Source organism: Mya arenaria, chromosome 16 (genome assembly GCF_026914265.1).
Source record: "Mya arenaria isolate MELC-2E11 chromosome 16, ASM2691426v1".
NCBI lineage: Eukaryota > Metazoa > Mollusca > Bivalvia > Myida > Myidae > Mya > Mya arenaria.
In genome coordinates, this window is record NC_069137.1 from 48180633 (window position 1) to 48197944 (window position 17312).

The window sequence follows — 17312 nt, forward strand, 5'->3', positions numbered from 1 at the left end:
CAACTGGAAATACCGATAGAGACAACTAGAGCATCAAACTGCCTGAAAGACCTGCATCTCACACGACACGTCTGGAAATATCGATAGAGACAACTAGAGCATCAAACTGCCTGAAAGACCTGCATCTTACACGACACGTCTGGAAATACCGATAGAGACAACTAGAGCATCAAACTTCCTGAAAGACCTGCATCTCACACGACAACTGGAAATATCGATAGAGACAACTAGAGCATCCAACTGCCTGAAAGACCTGCATCTCACACGACAACTGGAAATATCGATAGAGACAACTAGAGCATCCAACTGCCTGAAAGACATGCATCTCACACGACAACTGGAAATATCGATAGAGACAACTAGAGCATCAAACTGCCTGAAAGACCTGCATCTAAAATGACACGTCTGGAAATATCGATAGAGACAACTAGATCATCAAACTTCCTGAAAGACCTGCATCTAAAATGACACGTCTGGAAATATCGATAGAGACAACTAGATCATCAAACTTCCTGAAAGACCTGCATCTAAAATGACACGTCTGGAAATATCGATAGAGACAACTAGATCATCAAACTTACTGAAAGACCTGCATCTAAAATGACACGTCTGGAAATATCGATAGAGACAACTAGATCATCAAACTTCCTGAAAGACCTGCATCTAAAATGACACGTCTGGAAATATCGATAGAGACAACTAGATCATCAAACTTCCTGAAAGACCTGCATCTAAAACGACACGTCTGGAAATATCGATAGAGACAACTAGATCATCAAACTTCCTGAAAGACCTGCATCTAAAATGACACGTCTGGAAATATCGATAGAGACAACTAGATCATCAAACTTCCTGAAAGACCTGCATCTAAAATGACACGTCTGGAAATATCGATAGAGACAACTAGATCATCAAACTTCCTGAAAGACATGCATCTAAAATGACACGTCTGGAAATATCGATAGAGACAACTAGATCATCAAACTTCCTGAAAGACCTGCATCTAAAATGACACGTCTGGAAATATCGATAGAGACAACTAGATCATCAAACTTCCTGAAAGACCTGCATCTAAAACGACACTTCTGGAAATATCGATAGAGACAACTAGGTCATCAAACTTCCTGAAAGACCTGCATCTAAAACGACACGTCTGGAAATATCGATAGAGACAACTAGATCATCAAACTTCCTGAAAGATCTGCATCTAAAACGACACGTCTGGAAATATCGATAGAGACAACTAGATCATCAAACTTCCTGAAAGACCTGCATCTAAAATGACACGTCTGGAAATATCGATAGAGATAACTAGAGCATCAAACTTCCTGAAAGACCTGCATCTAAAATGACACGTCTGGAAATGTCGATAGAGACAACTAGAGCATCAAACTGCTTGAAAGACCTGCATATTACACAAGTCTGAAAATATCGATAGAGAAAACTAGAACATCAAACTGCCTGAAAGACCTGCATCTCACACGACACGTCTGGAAATATCGATAGAGACAACTAGAGCATCAAACTGCCTGAAAGACCTGCATCTCACACGACACGTCTGGAAATATCGATAGAGACAACTAGAGCATCCAACTTCCTGAAAGACCTGCATCTCACACGACACGTCTGGAAATATCGATAGAGACAACTAGAGCATCAAACTTCCTGAAAAACCTGCATCTCACACGACACGTCTGGAAATATCGATAGAGACAACTAGAGCATCAAACTGCCTGAAAGACCTGCATCTCACACGACACGTCTGGAAATATCGATAGAGACAACTAGAGCATCAAACTGCCTGAAAGACCTGCATCTCACACGACACGTCTGGAAATATCGATAGAGACAACTAGAGCATCAAACTGCCTGAAAGACCTGCATCTCACACGACAACTGGAAATATCGATAGAGACAACTAGAGCATCCAACTGCCTGAAAGACCTGCATCTCACACGACAACTGGAAATATCGATAGAGACAACTAGAGCATCAAACTGCCTGAAAGACCTGCATCTCACACGACAACTGGAAATATCGATAGAGACAACTAGAGCATCAAACTTCCTGAAAGACCTGCATCTCACACGACAACTGGAAATATCGATAGAGACAACTAGAGCATCAAACTGCCTGAAAGACCTGCATCTCACACGACACGTCTGGAAATATGGATAGAGACAACTAGAGCATCAAACTGCCTGAAAGACCTGCATCTCACACGACAACTGGAAATATCGATAGGCACAACTAGAGCATCAAACTGCCTGAAAGACCTGCATCTTACACGACACGTCTGGAAATATCGATAGAGACAACTAGAGCATCAAACTGCTTGAAAGACCTGCATCTTACACAAGTCTGAAAATATCGATAGAGACAACTAGAGCATCAAACTGACTGAAAGACCTGCATCTCACACGACACGTCTGGAAATATCGATAGAGAAAACTAGAACATCAAACTGCCTGAAAGACCTGCATCTCACACGACACGTCTGGAAATATCGATAGAGACAACTAGAGCATCAAACTGCCTGAAAGACCTGCATCTCACACGACACGTCTGGAAATACCGATAGAGACAACTAGAGCATCAAACTGACTGAAAGACCTGCATCTCACACGACACGTCTGGAAATACCGATAGAGACAACTAGAGCATCAAACTGCCTGAAAGACCTGCATCTCACACGACACGTCTGGAAATATCGATAGAGACAACTAGAGCATCAAACTGCCTGAAAGACCTGCATCTCACACGACAACTGGAAATATGGATAGAGACAACTAGAGCATCAAACTGCCTGAAAGACCTGCATCTCACACGACACGTCTGGAAATATGGATAGAGACAACTAGAGCATCAAACTGCCTGAAAGACCTGCATCTCACACGACAACTGGAAATATCGATAGAGACAACTAGAGCATCAAACTGCCTGAAAGACCTGCATCTCACACGACAACTGGAAATATCGATAGAGACAACTAGAGCATCAAACTGCCTGAAAGACCTGCATCTTACACGACACGTCTGGAAATATCGATAGAGACAACTAGAGCATCAAACTGCTTGAAAAACCTGCATCTGACCCGACAACTGGAAATATCGATAGACACAACTAGAGCATCAAACTGTCTGAAAGACCTGCATCTGACACGACAAATTTGGAATTACCGATAGAGACAACGAGAGCATTAGACCGAAGTGCTTCAAAGATCTGCATCTAATACGATAACCCAGGACATATGTTATAAGTAACATGTGAATAAGTTAATCCACATACAACTTTGTTTATATTTTGAATGGCAATTACAAAGTTGGTGGTTGCTAGGATCATATATGTCTATCTGGTAACAGGTGGACACATACGCACGCTATGCGTGTATACAACTAATTTGCCTTTGGCCTAACAAAGATATGCCTGTAATGGTGATTACGCAGTTAAAAATGCTGGTACAAACCATAAAAGAAACCAGTGCGAACAGTTGGACAAATAATTATAAATCTTGAACATACCTGTCGTAATCCATGATTGTATTCAGCCTGTGAGCAACTGTCAGTATCGTGCATTCTTTGAACTGACTGCGAATTGTATCTGACAAATATGAGAACATGTCACAGTGGAGTGATAAAGTATGGTATAGCATAACGGTCAGAAATACAGTTTAATTTTCATGACGTGTCAAAAATAACTTGAAATGGACATGAAATATGTAATTGTAATTGATAATGCTGCGTGATGTCCTGCTTTGTTTCGTTTTATTTTAGCTACCTTGGATAAGGTCATCTGTTTCCATATCAACGGCGGCTGTAGCCTCATCTAGAATAAGAACGCGTGTCTTGTGAAGCAACGTTCTGGCCAGGCAAACGAGTTGGCGTTGTCCAAACATTGCGTTTTGTATTATTGACGCAAGTTTAAAAAGACATATACCTTGTATAATAGTATTCTGGGCTTAATATGGAGACAAGCCAGGTGTCATTATCCACAGTGACTTGAAGCGAATGTGCTGAATTTTGACCTCTAAAAAATTTAATGACATTTTACCTAAAATAACCTAAAATATATATTTTTTTCTTCAGATTCATCAAAGGGGTCACTCATACCAACTATCTAGCATAAATAACTATGAATTACGGCACTTCTACAAAGTCAGAAAATCTCGATTTGTCTAAATAGAGTAAAGTGAAACAACTCCAATTTCATCGAAATGTGACAGCTAAGAACAACATGCCTACAAAAGCACCCAAACGAAAAGTTGCAAGAAAAACATGCAGCCAACATGCAGATAAAACTTCAATCTTTCAATTGCAACCAATATTCTCACCTGAACTTGCATCTAGTTGGAGAAATTGGATAAAGTTTCTGAAAATATCGCAAAAAAATCTCAACACAGACTAGCGTTCTGTTAATGATAATAAACCAGTCTATTTTTTTTTAATATTGTATTTAATAATACAATCAACCTTACTAATATTTCATCAATTACCTTTCATTAATAAACGAACAAAACAGCCTTTACTCGCGAGATAATGGGTAAATTAAAAAAAAACACATACAGGTTTGGTTACATTACACTATTACTTCTTCCCCGTATTCGGCTATTTTAGGTAAAATGTCACTAAATTTTTTAGAGGTCAAAATTCAGCACATTCCCTTCAAGTCACTGTGTCATTATCAAGCCATTCGTGAACCCTACGTGTGGGATATGGCAATTTTCCGTAATTCAAAACACATCATGATTTACATGAATGCATTTTCAGATTGACGACACACATGTTTTGCTTATACACGAGTCATAACAATTTCTCTAAGAGTGTTTTCAGCTTTGGTTTTTGGCAATATTTCACCATTTCATACGGTGTGTGTTTGAAATCAATAGTTTAAAATAAATGAATTAAAAAAACTGTTGTCTTTTCATGTTCCAATTAACTTGCAATTTCCATAACACGTATATCCGAATTTGTTCTTTGTGACTTACTTATAACTAACTAATAAAGGAACAGGAAACACAAATAAATTATAAGTACTAAATTTTAAGTTGATTTCATATATGCAGATTTTTTTGCGGTCTGCAGATCTGTCCCTCGTTCTTTGAGCTAAAGAACAATACTACGCACAAAACTCGGCCAATATGAAATAACCTGATTAATAACATCACACTAAAATAGGATTTAATAACAGGCTTAACATTATGGTTTCACTGTTTATTTCCTGGTTAAAATAATTTCATAATAAGCGTAATAACAAACATGATAAAAAGAAAGTTAAAACAATTTAACTAAATCAAGAAAACTGAACTGAATTCTAAATCTGCTCCTCGCAGGAGACCTCGTTTGAGCATTAAAATTCAAATTTTAGCATGATGACGCAGAAACTCGTAATAATGAACTAGCAGCAAGTATTGAGGTTGAAATGTTGAATTAAGGAACTAAGTTTATACCTCTAATTCGACTTAAGTTTAACAAACCTTAATTAACGGCGTTAACTGTTGGAAATAATTGAAAAATATAAAATAATACTGTCAAATTTGATCACATTCTTAGATAAACACTTAAAATAGCATTACCATTCTATTTAAAAAAAATGATCCAGTGTTCGGGCCTTTAAGAGTGACACTTGGACCAATTTGTATGCAACGGCCCGGTTTCACATTGAATTTATCTATGTTGTTCTTTACACAAGCTTAGCATCTTTTGCCATTCCATAGAACACTCCGTTAGTATCATTTAGTAGAGTCTGTGGGAAATCGAACTCCTTGATAAGGCCTGCATCGAGCACCATAACCCTGAAATGATAGAGACAAAAATAGCATCAAACTCCTGTATATGGTCTAGCACCATAACTCTTACAACAGGGACAACTAGATCATCAAACTTCCTGAAAGACCTGCATCTAAAACGACACGTCTGGAAATGTCGATAGAGACAACTAGAGCATCAAACTTCCTGAAAGACCTGCATCTAAAACGACACGTCTGGAAATGTCGATAGAGACAACTAGAGCATCAAACTTCCTGAAAGACCTGCATCTAAAACGACACGTCTGGAAATGTCGATAGAGACAACTAGAGCATCAAACTTCCTGAAAGACCTGCATCTAAAACGACACGTCTGGAAATGTCGATAGAGACAACTAGAGCATCCAACTGCTTGAAAGACCTGCATCTTACACAAGTCTGAAAATATCGATAGAGAAAACTAGAACATCAAACTGACTGAAAGACCTGCATCTCACACGACACGTCTGGAAATATCGATAGAGACAACTAGATCATCAAACTTCCTGAAAGACCTGCATCTAAAACGACACGTCTGGAAATATCGATAGAGACAACTAGATCATCAAACTGCCTGAAAGACCTGCATCTCACACGACAACTGGAAATATCGATAGAGACAACTAGAGCATCAAACTTCCTGAAAGACCTGCGTCTCACACGACAACTGGAAATATCGATAGAGAAAACTAGAACATCAAACTGCTTGAAAGACCTGCATCTCACACGACACGTCTGGAAATATCGATAGAGACAACTAGAACATCAAACTGCCTGAAAGACCTGCATCTCACACGACAACTGGAAATATCGATAGAGACAACTAGAGCATCAAACTGCCTGAAAGACCTGCATCTCACACGACACGTCTGGAAATACCGATAGAGACAACTAGAGCATCCAACTGCTTGAAAGACCTGCATCTTACACAAGTCTGAAAATATCGATAGAGAAAACTAGAACATCAAACTGACTGAAAGACCTGCATCTCACACGACACGTCTGGAAATATCGATAGACACAACTAGAGCATCAAACTGCCTGAAAGACCTGCATCTCACACGACAACTGGAAATACCGATAGAGACAACTAGAGCATCAAACTGCCTGAAAGACCTGCATCTCACACGACAACTGGAAATACCGATAGAGACAACTAGAGCATCAAACTGCCTGAAAGACCTGCATCTCACACGACACGTCTGGAAATATCGATAGAGACAACTAGAGCATCAAACTGCCTGAAAGACCTGCATCTCACACGACAACTGGAAATATCGATAGAGACAACTAGAACATCAAACTGCCTGAAAGACCTGCATCTCACACGACAACTGGAAATATCGATAGAGACAACTAGAGCATCAAACTGCCTGAAAGACCTGCATCTCACACGACAACTGGAAATATCGATAGAGACAACGAGAGCATCAAACTGCCTGAAAGACCTGCATCTCACACGACAACTGGAAATATCGATAGAGATAACTAGAGCATCAAACTGCCTAAAAGACCTGCATCTCACACGACAACTGGAAATATCGATAGAGACAACTAGAGCATCAAACTGCCTGAAAGACCTGCATCTCACACGACAACTGGAAATATCGATAGAGATAACTAGAGCATCAAACTGCCTGAAAGACCTGCATCTCACACGACAACTGGAAATATCGATAGAGACAACTAGAGCATCAAACTGCCTGAAAGACCTGCATCTCACACGACAACTGGAAATACCGATAGAGACAACTAGAGCATCAAACTGCCTAAAAGACCTGCATATCACACGACAACTGGAAATATCGATAGAGATAACTAGAGCATCAAACTGCCTAAAAGACCTGCATCTCACACGACAACTGGAAATATCGATAGAGACAACTAGAGCATCAAACTGCCTGAAAGACCTGCAGCTCACACGACAACTGAAAATATCGATAGACACAACTAGAGCATTAAACTGCCTGAAAGACCTGCATCTCACACGACAACTGGAAATATCGATAGAGATAACTAGAGCATCAAACTGCCTAAAAGACCTGCATCTCACACGACAACTGGAAATATCGATAGAGACAACTAGAGCATCAAACTGCCTGAAAGACCTGCATCTCACACGACAACTGGAAATATCGATAGACACAACTAGAGCATCAAACTGCCTGAAAGACCTGCATCTCACACGACAACTGGAAATATCGATAGAGACAACTAGAACATCAAACTGCCTGAAAGACCTGCATCTCACACGACAACTGGAAATATCGATAGAGATAACTAGAGCATCAAACTTCCTGAAAGACCTGCATCTCACACGACAACTGGAAATATCGATAGACACAACTAGAGCATCAAACTGCCTAAAAGACCTGCATCTCACACGACAACTGGAAATATCGATAGAGACAACTAGAACATCAAACTGCCTGAAAGACCTGCATCTCACACGACAACTGGAAATATCGATAGACACAACTAGAGCATCAAACTGCCTGAAAGACCTGCATCTCACACGACAACTGGAAATATCGATAGAGATAACTAGAGCATCAAACTTCCTGAAAGACCTGCATCTAAAACGACACGTCTGGAAATATCGATACAGACAACTAGAGCATCAAACTGCCTGAAAGACCTGCATCTCACACGACAACTGGAAATATCGATAGACACAACTAGAGCATCAAACTGCCTGAAAGACCTGCATCTCACACGACAACTGGAAATATCGATAGAGATAACTAGAGCATCAAACTGCCTGAAAGACCTGCATCTTACACGACAACTGGAAATATCGATTGAGACAACTAGAGCATCAAACTGCCTGAAAGACCTGCATCTCACACGACAACTGGAAATATCGATAGAGACAACTAGAGCATCAAACTGCCTAAAAGACCTGCATCTCACACGACAACTGGAAATATCGATAGAGACAACTAGAGCATCAAACTGCCTGAAAGACCTGCATCTCACACGACAACTGGAAATATCGATAGAGACAACTAGAGCATCAAACTGCTTGAAAGACCTGCATCTCACACGACACGTCTGGAAATACCGATAGACACAACTAGAGCATCAAACTGCCTGAAAGACCTGCATCTCACACGACAACTGGAAATACCGATAGACACAACTAGAGCATCAAACTGCCTGAAAGACCTGCATATCACACGACAACTGGAAATATCGATAGAGACAACTAGAGCATCAAACTGCCTGAAAGACCTGCATCTCACACGACAACTGGAAATATCGATAGAGACAACTAGATCATCAAACTGCTTGAAAGACCTGCATCTCACACGACACGTCTGGAAATGTCGATAGAGACAACTAGATCATCAAACTGCCTGAAAGACCTGCATCTCACACGACACGTCTGGAAATATCGATAGACACAACTAGAGCATCAAACTGCCTGAAAGACCTGCATCTCACACGACACGTCTGGAAATATCGATAGACACAACTAGATCATCAAACTTCCTGAAAGACCTGCATCTCACACGACAACTGGAAATACCGATAGACACAACTAGAGCATCAAACTGCCTGAAAGACCTGCATCTTACACGACAACTGGAAATATCGATAGAGACAACTAGAGCATCAAACTGCTTGAAAGACCTGCATCTTACACGACAACTGGAAATATCGATAGACACAACTAGAGCATCAAACTGCCTGAAAGACCTGCATCTTACACGACAACTGGAAATATCGATAGACACAACTAGAGCATCAAACTGCCTGAAAGACCTGCATCTTACACGAAAACTGGAAATATCGATAGAGACAACTAGAGCATCAAACTGCCTGAAAGACCTGCATCTTACACGACAACTGGAAATATCGATAGACACAACTAGAGCATCAAACTGCCTGAAAGACCTGCATCTCACACGACACGTCTGGAAATATCGATAGAGACAACGAGAGCATCAAACTGCCTGAAAGACCTGCATCTCACACGACAACTGGAAATATCGATAGACACAACTAGAGCATCAAACTGCCTGAAAGACCTGCATCTCACACGACAACTGGAAATATCGATAGACACAACTAGAGCATCAAACTGCCTGAAAGACCTGCATCTCACACGACAACTGGAAATATCGATAGAGACAACTAGAGCATCAAACTGCTTGAAAGACCTGCATCTCACACGACAACTGGAAATATCGATAGAGACAACTAGAGCATCAAACTGCCTGAAAGACCTGCATCTCACACGACAACTGGAAATATCGATAGAGACAACTAGATCATCAAACTTCCTGAAAGACATGCATCTCACACGACAACTGGAAATACCGATAGAGACAACTAGAGCATCAAACTGCCTGAAAGACCTGCATCTCACACGACACGTCTGGAAATATCGATAGAGACAACTAGAGCATCAAACTGCTTGAAAGACCTGCATCTCACACGACAACTGGAAATATCGATAGAGACAACTAGAACATCAAACTGCCTGAAAGACCTGCATCTCACACGACAACTGGAAATATCGATAGAGACAACTAGAGCATCAAACTGCCTGAAAGACATGCATCTCACACGACAACTGGAAATATCGATAGAGACAACTAGAACATCAAACTGCCTGAAAGACCTGCATCTCACACGACAACTGGAAATATCGATAGAGACAACTAGAGCATCAAACTGACTGAAAGACCTGCATCTCACACGACACGTCTGGAAATATCGATAGAGACAACTAGAGCATCAAACTGCCTGAAAGACATGCATCTCACACGACAACTGGAAATATCGATAGAGACAACTAGAACATCAAACTGCCTGAAAGACCTGCATCTCACACGACAACTGGAAATATCGATAGAGACAACTAGAGCATCAAACTGCTTGAAAGACCTGCATCTCACACGACAACTGGAAATACCGATAGACACAACTAGAGCATCAAACTGCCTGAAAGACCTGCATCTCACACGACAACTGGAAATATCGATAGAGACAACTAGAGCATCAAACTGCTTGAAAGACCTGCATCTCACACGACACGTCTGGAAATATCGATAGAGACAACTAGAGCATCAAACTGCTTGAAAGACCTGCATCTCACACGACAACTGGAAATATCGATAGAGACAACTAGAGCATCAAACTGACTGAAAGACCTGCATCTCACACGACAACTGGAAATATCGATAGAGATAACTAGAGCATCAAACTGCCTAAAAGACCTGCATCTCACACGACAACTGGAAATATCGATAGAGAAAACTAGAGCATCAAACTGCTTGAAAGACCTGCATCTCACACGACAACTGGAAATACCGATAAACACAACTAGAGCATCAAACTGCCTGAAAGACCTGCATCTCACACGACAACTGGAAATATCGATAGAGACAACTAGAGCATCAAACTGCTTGAAAGACCTGCATCTCACACGACAACTGGAAATATCGATAGAGACAACTAGAGCATCAAACTGACTGAAAGACCTGCATCTCACACGACAACTGGAAATATCGATAGAGACAACTAGAACATCAAACTGCCTGAAAGACCTGCATCTCACACGACACGTCTGGAAATATCGATAGAGACAACTAGAGCATCAAACTGCCTGAAAGACCTGCATCTCACACGACACGTCTGGAAATACCGATAGACACAACTAGAGCATCAAACTGCGTGAAAGACCTGCATCTCACACGACACGTCTGGAAATATCGATAGGGACAACTAGAGCATCAAACTGCCTGAAAGACCTGCATCTCACACGACAACTGGAAATATCGATAGAGACAACTAGAGCATCAAACTGCTTGAAAGACCTGCATCTCACACGACAACTGGAAATATCGATAGAGACAACTAGAGCATCAAACTGCCTGAAAGACCTGCATCTCACACGACAACTGGAAATATCGATAGAGATAACTAGAGCATCAAACTGCCTGAAAGACCTGCATCTCACACGACACGTCTGGAAATATCGATAGAGACAACTAGAGCATCAAACTGACTGAAAGACCTGCATCTCACACGACACGTCTGGAAATATCGATAGAGACAACTAGAGCATCAAACTGCTTGAAAGACCTGCATCTCACACGACAACTGGAAATATCGATAGAGACAACTAGAACATCAAACTGCCTGAAAGACCTGCATCTCACACGACAACTGGAAATATCGATAGAGACAACTAGAGCATCAAACTGCGTGAAAAACCTGCATCTGACACGACAACTGGAAATATCGATAGAAACAACTAGAGCATCAAACTGCCTGAAAGACCTGCATCTGACACGACAAATTTGGAATTACCGATAGAGACAACTAGAGCATCAAACTGTCTGAAAGACCTGCATCTGACACGACAAATTTGGAATTACCGATAGAGACAACGAGAGCATTAGACCGAACTGCTTCAAAGATCTTCATCTAATACGATAACCCCGGACATATGCTATAAGTAACATGTGAAAAAGTTAATCCACATACAACTATGTTTATATTTTGAATGGCAATTACAAAGTTGGTGGTTGCTAGGATCATATATATATCTGGTAACAGGTGGACACATACGCACGCTATGCGTGTATACAACTAATTTGCCTTTGGCCCAACAAAGATATGCCTGTAATGGTGATTACGCAGTTAAAAAATGCTGGTACAAACCATAAAAGAAACCAGTGCGAATAGTTGGACAAATAATTATAAATCTTGAACATACCTGTCGTAATCCATGATTGTATTCAGCCTGTGAGCAACTGTCAGTATCGTGCATTCTTTGAACTGACTGCGAATTGTATCTGACAAATATAAGAAAATGTCACAGTGGTATGATGAAGTATTGTATAGCATAACGGTCAGAAATACAATTTAATTTTCATGACGAGTCAAAAACAAATGAAATGGACATGGAATGGTTAATTCTAATTGATAATGTTGCGTGATGTCCTGCTTTGTTTCGTTTTGTCTTTAGCTACCTTGGATAAGGTCATCTGTTTCCATATCAACGGCGGCTGTAGCCTCATCTAGAATAAGAACGCGTGTCTTGTGAAGCAACGTTCTGGCCAGGCAAACGAGTTGGCGTTGTCCAACGCTGAAATATGTCTATACTGCTACAAATAGCTTTTTTATTGCAGAGTCAAGTTCTGTTTTGCGACTTTTTGGGGAGTAAGTATATTCGACGAAAGTCTCGACAAACCATATTGTATCTACCTCAGCACATACCACATACATCTGAGTTTCAAACATATTTGAGCTATTTGGATAAATTAAGACTATTTGAAATTTTGGGAGTCTACTAGAGCCATTATGGTGGCCACCACGCCTTCTTGTAACTACATATTATCTTCCGCTGACCATTCTCCAGCTCTTTCCGAAATAGACAACAAAAGATGATAATAAAAATATACTAAAATCAAAACACTCGGTAATAAAAGCGTAACCATTACGAAAATAAATAGTTCATTTCTTTGTCTTTGCTGATTTACATTCTTGGCCTGTTCAACGTACCTTAAGTTTTGTCCTCCCTCGCCACATTCATAATCCAGCCCATCTTCCAACGCCGTCACAAACTCCTTTAAATGTGCGCATTCCAGAGCGTACCAGATATTGCTGTCGTTGTATTTACAGAAAGGATCCAGATTGCTTCTCAGTGATCCGGAGAATATTACTGGATCCTGAAAGGCAAATACAAACGATAGTACTATTTCGACAAAATAGGAATTAGAAAATTTGAGTCAAGAAGAGAGAGAGAGAGATAACTCTTAAAAACATTACGTTCACTACATATGAATACTTCATAAATGGTATACCTTAGCTTTTTGTGGAACTTTTAAGAATTATCAGAAACATTGACAGTGGCATCTTCACCCAAAACACCATGTTTAAGAATATTCTAGGATAATACGATTACAAACGAATATTACATAAATGGTATACTATTGCTATTTTGTGTGGAACATTTAAACAAACTCAGAGACTGACATGAAAGTACTGACTGTTGTAACTTGTTCAAAACACCATGATCATAGACCAGATTGGCAACGATAATTTGACAATTGAGTTGTTTGTTGCATTGAAGCGCTGTGTTCAGTATATGTTTAACTGTAATTGCTGGTCATTTAAACAGGAACTTTGCCAAAGTGTACATAAGTGAATCGGGGGTGGAGAGGGGGGGGGGGGGGACGCCAGCGCCTAAAATTGTCCAAATATACGTTTTGTTTTCATACAAGAGAACATGTAAAAGAATGTACCATTTCGGACTTTATTGTGTACATATTGTCTTGAAGAAGTACCCCCAAAACACCCTTCCTAAATTTCAAGCGTTTAAATTTCGGTTCTGAGTGAGGGGCGCAAGTCAAGTTACAACCCCTCTAACGTCTGATTATGTAACGGCTTTAAGCATAAGCCTGTAGAGTCAATTGCCTTATATACATGGCAAAGGAGGCACAACAGGATGAAGAATGTGTATTACCCCACCCTTTCTTTGCTGCTCTTTTCTTACCTGTGGTAGAATCGTAATTTTGGACCTAACATCGTGTAGCCCTAGTTCCGCTATATTCACACCGTCAATGTAGATTGCGCCTCCCGCGCTTTCTATCAACCGGAAGAGGCACAAGGTCAAGGACGACTTGCCTGCCCCAGTTCGGCCAACAATACCAACCTGAATAGATGGAAAAATAAACGAGAGTTTTAGCGGATGTTTAAACTATCAAAATACCGAATGCATTGTGAAATTGTCCCTTTATGTTATTTACTTGTAACTTTTTTCTCACTTTTACCTTCACCATAGTCCATCTTTTATGGTACATTCCATTAACGAATTGTTATAGCAAGAGAAATGGCTGCAATGTGACAAATTCATTAACAATTACTTTTTCTTATAAATGTAGCTCAATTACGAAGGTTACGAAGGGCACACGATAAAGTCATTATAGATAAATTGGTAAATTTGGTGTGCGGACGTCTTTAAAATAAGTGACAATGCAAATATAAATATTCGATCATATGACAATGCTCGTTTCGAGTGTAATAAAACCATATATATCATAATATAGTAGTGAATGTAAGTTAACATTGATATCTTTTCAACGTTACTTCAAATGCATAAAACGTGCTGTCAAAAAAAAATGTTTTATTTTCGGGACGATAAAAAGACTATTGCACTCGTTGCCATTTATAGAAAATGTTACGAAACAGTATGGTTAAAAAACGAGAATTTGATTTATCCTTAATTCGATCATTTGTGTTCTATTTGAAATTTGAAATAACATCATATGTATAGTAATAGATATATATACCTTTTCACCGTCGTTGATGGTACAATTGATCCCTTTGAGCACCAAATCAAGCCCCTCTCTGTACCGGGTAATATAATTCTTGAATTCTATGGAACCCGTCATGGGCCAGTCTTGAGGTGGTTTTGATTTTTGTAACACCCAGCCCGCCTGAAAAAAAGATGGGTACACAACTTGTAGGCGATGTCTGTCTATGTGTTTGTGTACGTTGTGTGTCGTTCTTAATATTTGACTAAGCATCTTGCTTTGAACAGGGTGTTTGTGTCTGTGCGTTCTGTTTCTCTACTTCAATGTCCGTCCGTCCATCTGTCTGTCTGTCTTTCTGTCTGATTGTTTGTCTGTCTGTTCGTCCGTCTGTCTGTCCATCTGTCTGTATATGGCTGTATGTCTGTGTTACTTGTGCAGTGTATGCATCTCCTTCATTTTTGTCAGGGCTTTGCCTTGTGCCTTTAAAAACGGTGTTTCTGCCTTTGTTGTTTGTTGTGGGTGTCTCTCGTGAATTGTCTTGCAGAGCTTATCATTGTATATGTTGTTTTTACGATGTGGGTTTCCCTCTCGTCCATGTTTCTCAGATTTCAGTCGTGAGCTTTGAAATACGTTTTTTTTTCTGTCTGTGGTGTTTTTACTTGGTGTGTGCTCGTTCAGTGTCTGAGCAGTGAATCAGCATTGTATCTGTATGGGTTAATGTGCTAGTTATTGTGGTAACTATTGCATTTATGTAAATGTGCTTGTTTTAAGATGGGTTATTAGGTAACAGAAGACATAACACAGTTTTTATCATTTTAGAAGCATATATCTCATAAGAGTGAAGGTCAGATTGTAAATGTATTGAACGAAAAGCGGTAAGTTCTTTGTTTTCATATAACTTCGAAAGGATTTATTTACAAACATTATTAATGTTCCAAAAGCTGTTGTGGTAACGCATTTGAGTACAATTTAGAAAACATATGTGAAAGAACGGTTATTTACTAAATCTAAATAAAAATAATGAATGATAAATAGACATCTACAAAACTTTCATATGCCGTATTTGTCTTTTTTCGTGTGTTTCTATAGGTGTGTCAACAGTCTCTTATTTTATTTCATTTCATTCTTATAGTCGGAATTAACAGTTGTCTTTACTCTGAACCTTAAGTTACAATATTATAAGATGCTTTTTAATACGGACCCTGGTCAACTTTCATCTCTTCTTGCGTTTCATAGAGTTCCTCTTTACAAGGCTCTTTTCGCGCTGAATCTTCGCAATTTATATTTAATTAGACGGAATAATATGTTAAAATTTATTGAGTTAGTGACCTCTCAAAAAGCTGCTGTTAATAGAAATTTGGCAATGTACGTGTTTAAAGCGTTTGAATAACGAAAAACTTTTCATATGTATAATGAGTAGGAAACATATCCTCTTTACGCTGTTAATACATCCTGTCTATCGACTTATGACTTATTTGTATAACAATGTACCTTTCATATTTTGTACACTTTTGGACATATTGTCTAATGTGTTATGAAATAAACTTATTAAACTTATTATTATACAAAACTTTAAAAGAGACAGACTGGTTGTGCGGCTGTTTCTCTCATGAAAACTACGTGTTTTTCATGTAAATGTCATTTTATGCTTGTTTATTGTATTAAATCAGCCGACTTGATTAGAAACCCGAGTACCGCGAAACATACGTACGATCTGCTATAAATGTGTGATCTACAATTATAATAAAAAACATAATATTTTTTTATACCTCAGATGGCAACGTTGTATACTCTGTGACTCTTTCTGCTGACACAATATTCATTTCCATTTCGCTAATGGCTAACACAACCAGGTTCAGTGTTATCGTTATCTGCAAGAAAACCAGGTAAAAATAAATTTAAATTGTTTTGTCTAAGAAGTTCTATTCATCTCAGGCGGTATTCATAAAACTCCTTAACTTATTTACTAATTTAAGTCACTTTCCTAATTTAAGTATACCTTAGGCATTCGAAATAAAAAAATAAAGAGATTCCAAAAAACATTATTTCTATTGACTTTATTGCAAAAAACATTATTTAATGTAAAAAAACACTTATACATTTCGTTTCATTTGACGACTATTAAAAAAATTAAGAAATTGACTTAAGTTTGGAAATAACTTAAGAAGTTTTATGATTATCGCTCCTGTTTCGTTCTTTTCCGCATTTTAATAATGGTCAACAAAACGAGATCCAGTGTACTTGTTTTCTGCAAG

The 17312-nt window shown here is 39.2% G+C and overlaps 1 protein-coding gene across 3 annotated transcripts in view; it reads right to left on the reverse strand.

The window, feature by feature from the left end:
* Positions 1-5206: 5206 nt before the first annotated feature.
* LOC128222034 (multidrug resistance-associated protein 1-like) overlaps positions 5207-17312 on the reverse strand; it is a 39824-nt gene continuing 27718 nt past the window's right edge. For all 3 annotated transcript variants that reach the window (XM_052930781.1, XM_052930780.1, XM_052930782.1), the window contains 7 exons: positions 16827-16928; positions 15094-15240; positions 14298-14456; positions 13304-13470; positions 12772-12887; positions 12516-12594; positions 5207-5791 (listed from right to left, as the gene is read on the reverse strand). In XM_052930781.1, the coding sequence (XP_052786741.1) occupies positions 5680-5791; positions 12516-12594; positions 12772-12887; positions 13304-13470; positions 14298-14456; positions 15094-15240; positions 16827-16928 (882 nt within the window). In that variant the 3' untranslated portion in view covers positions 5207-5679. The remainder of the gene's footprint in view (positions 5792-12515; positions 12595-12771; positions 12888-13303; positions 13471-14297; positions 14457-15093; positions 15241-16826; positions 16929-17312) is intronic.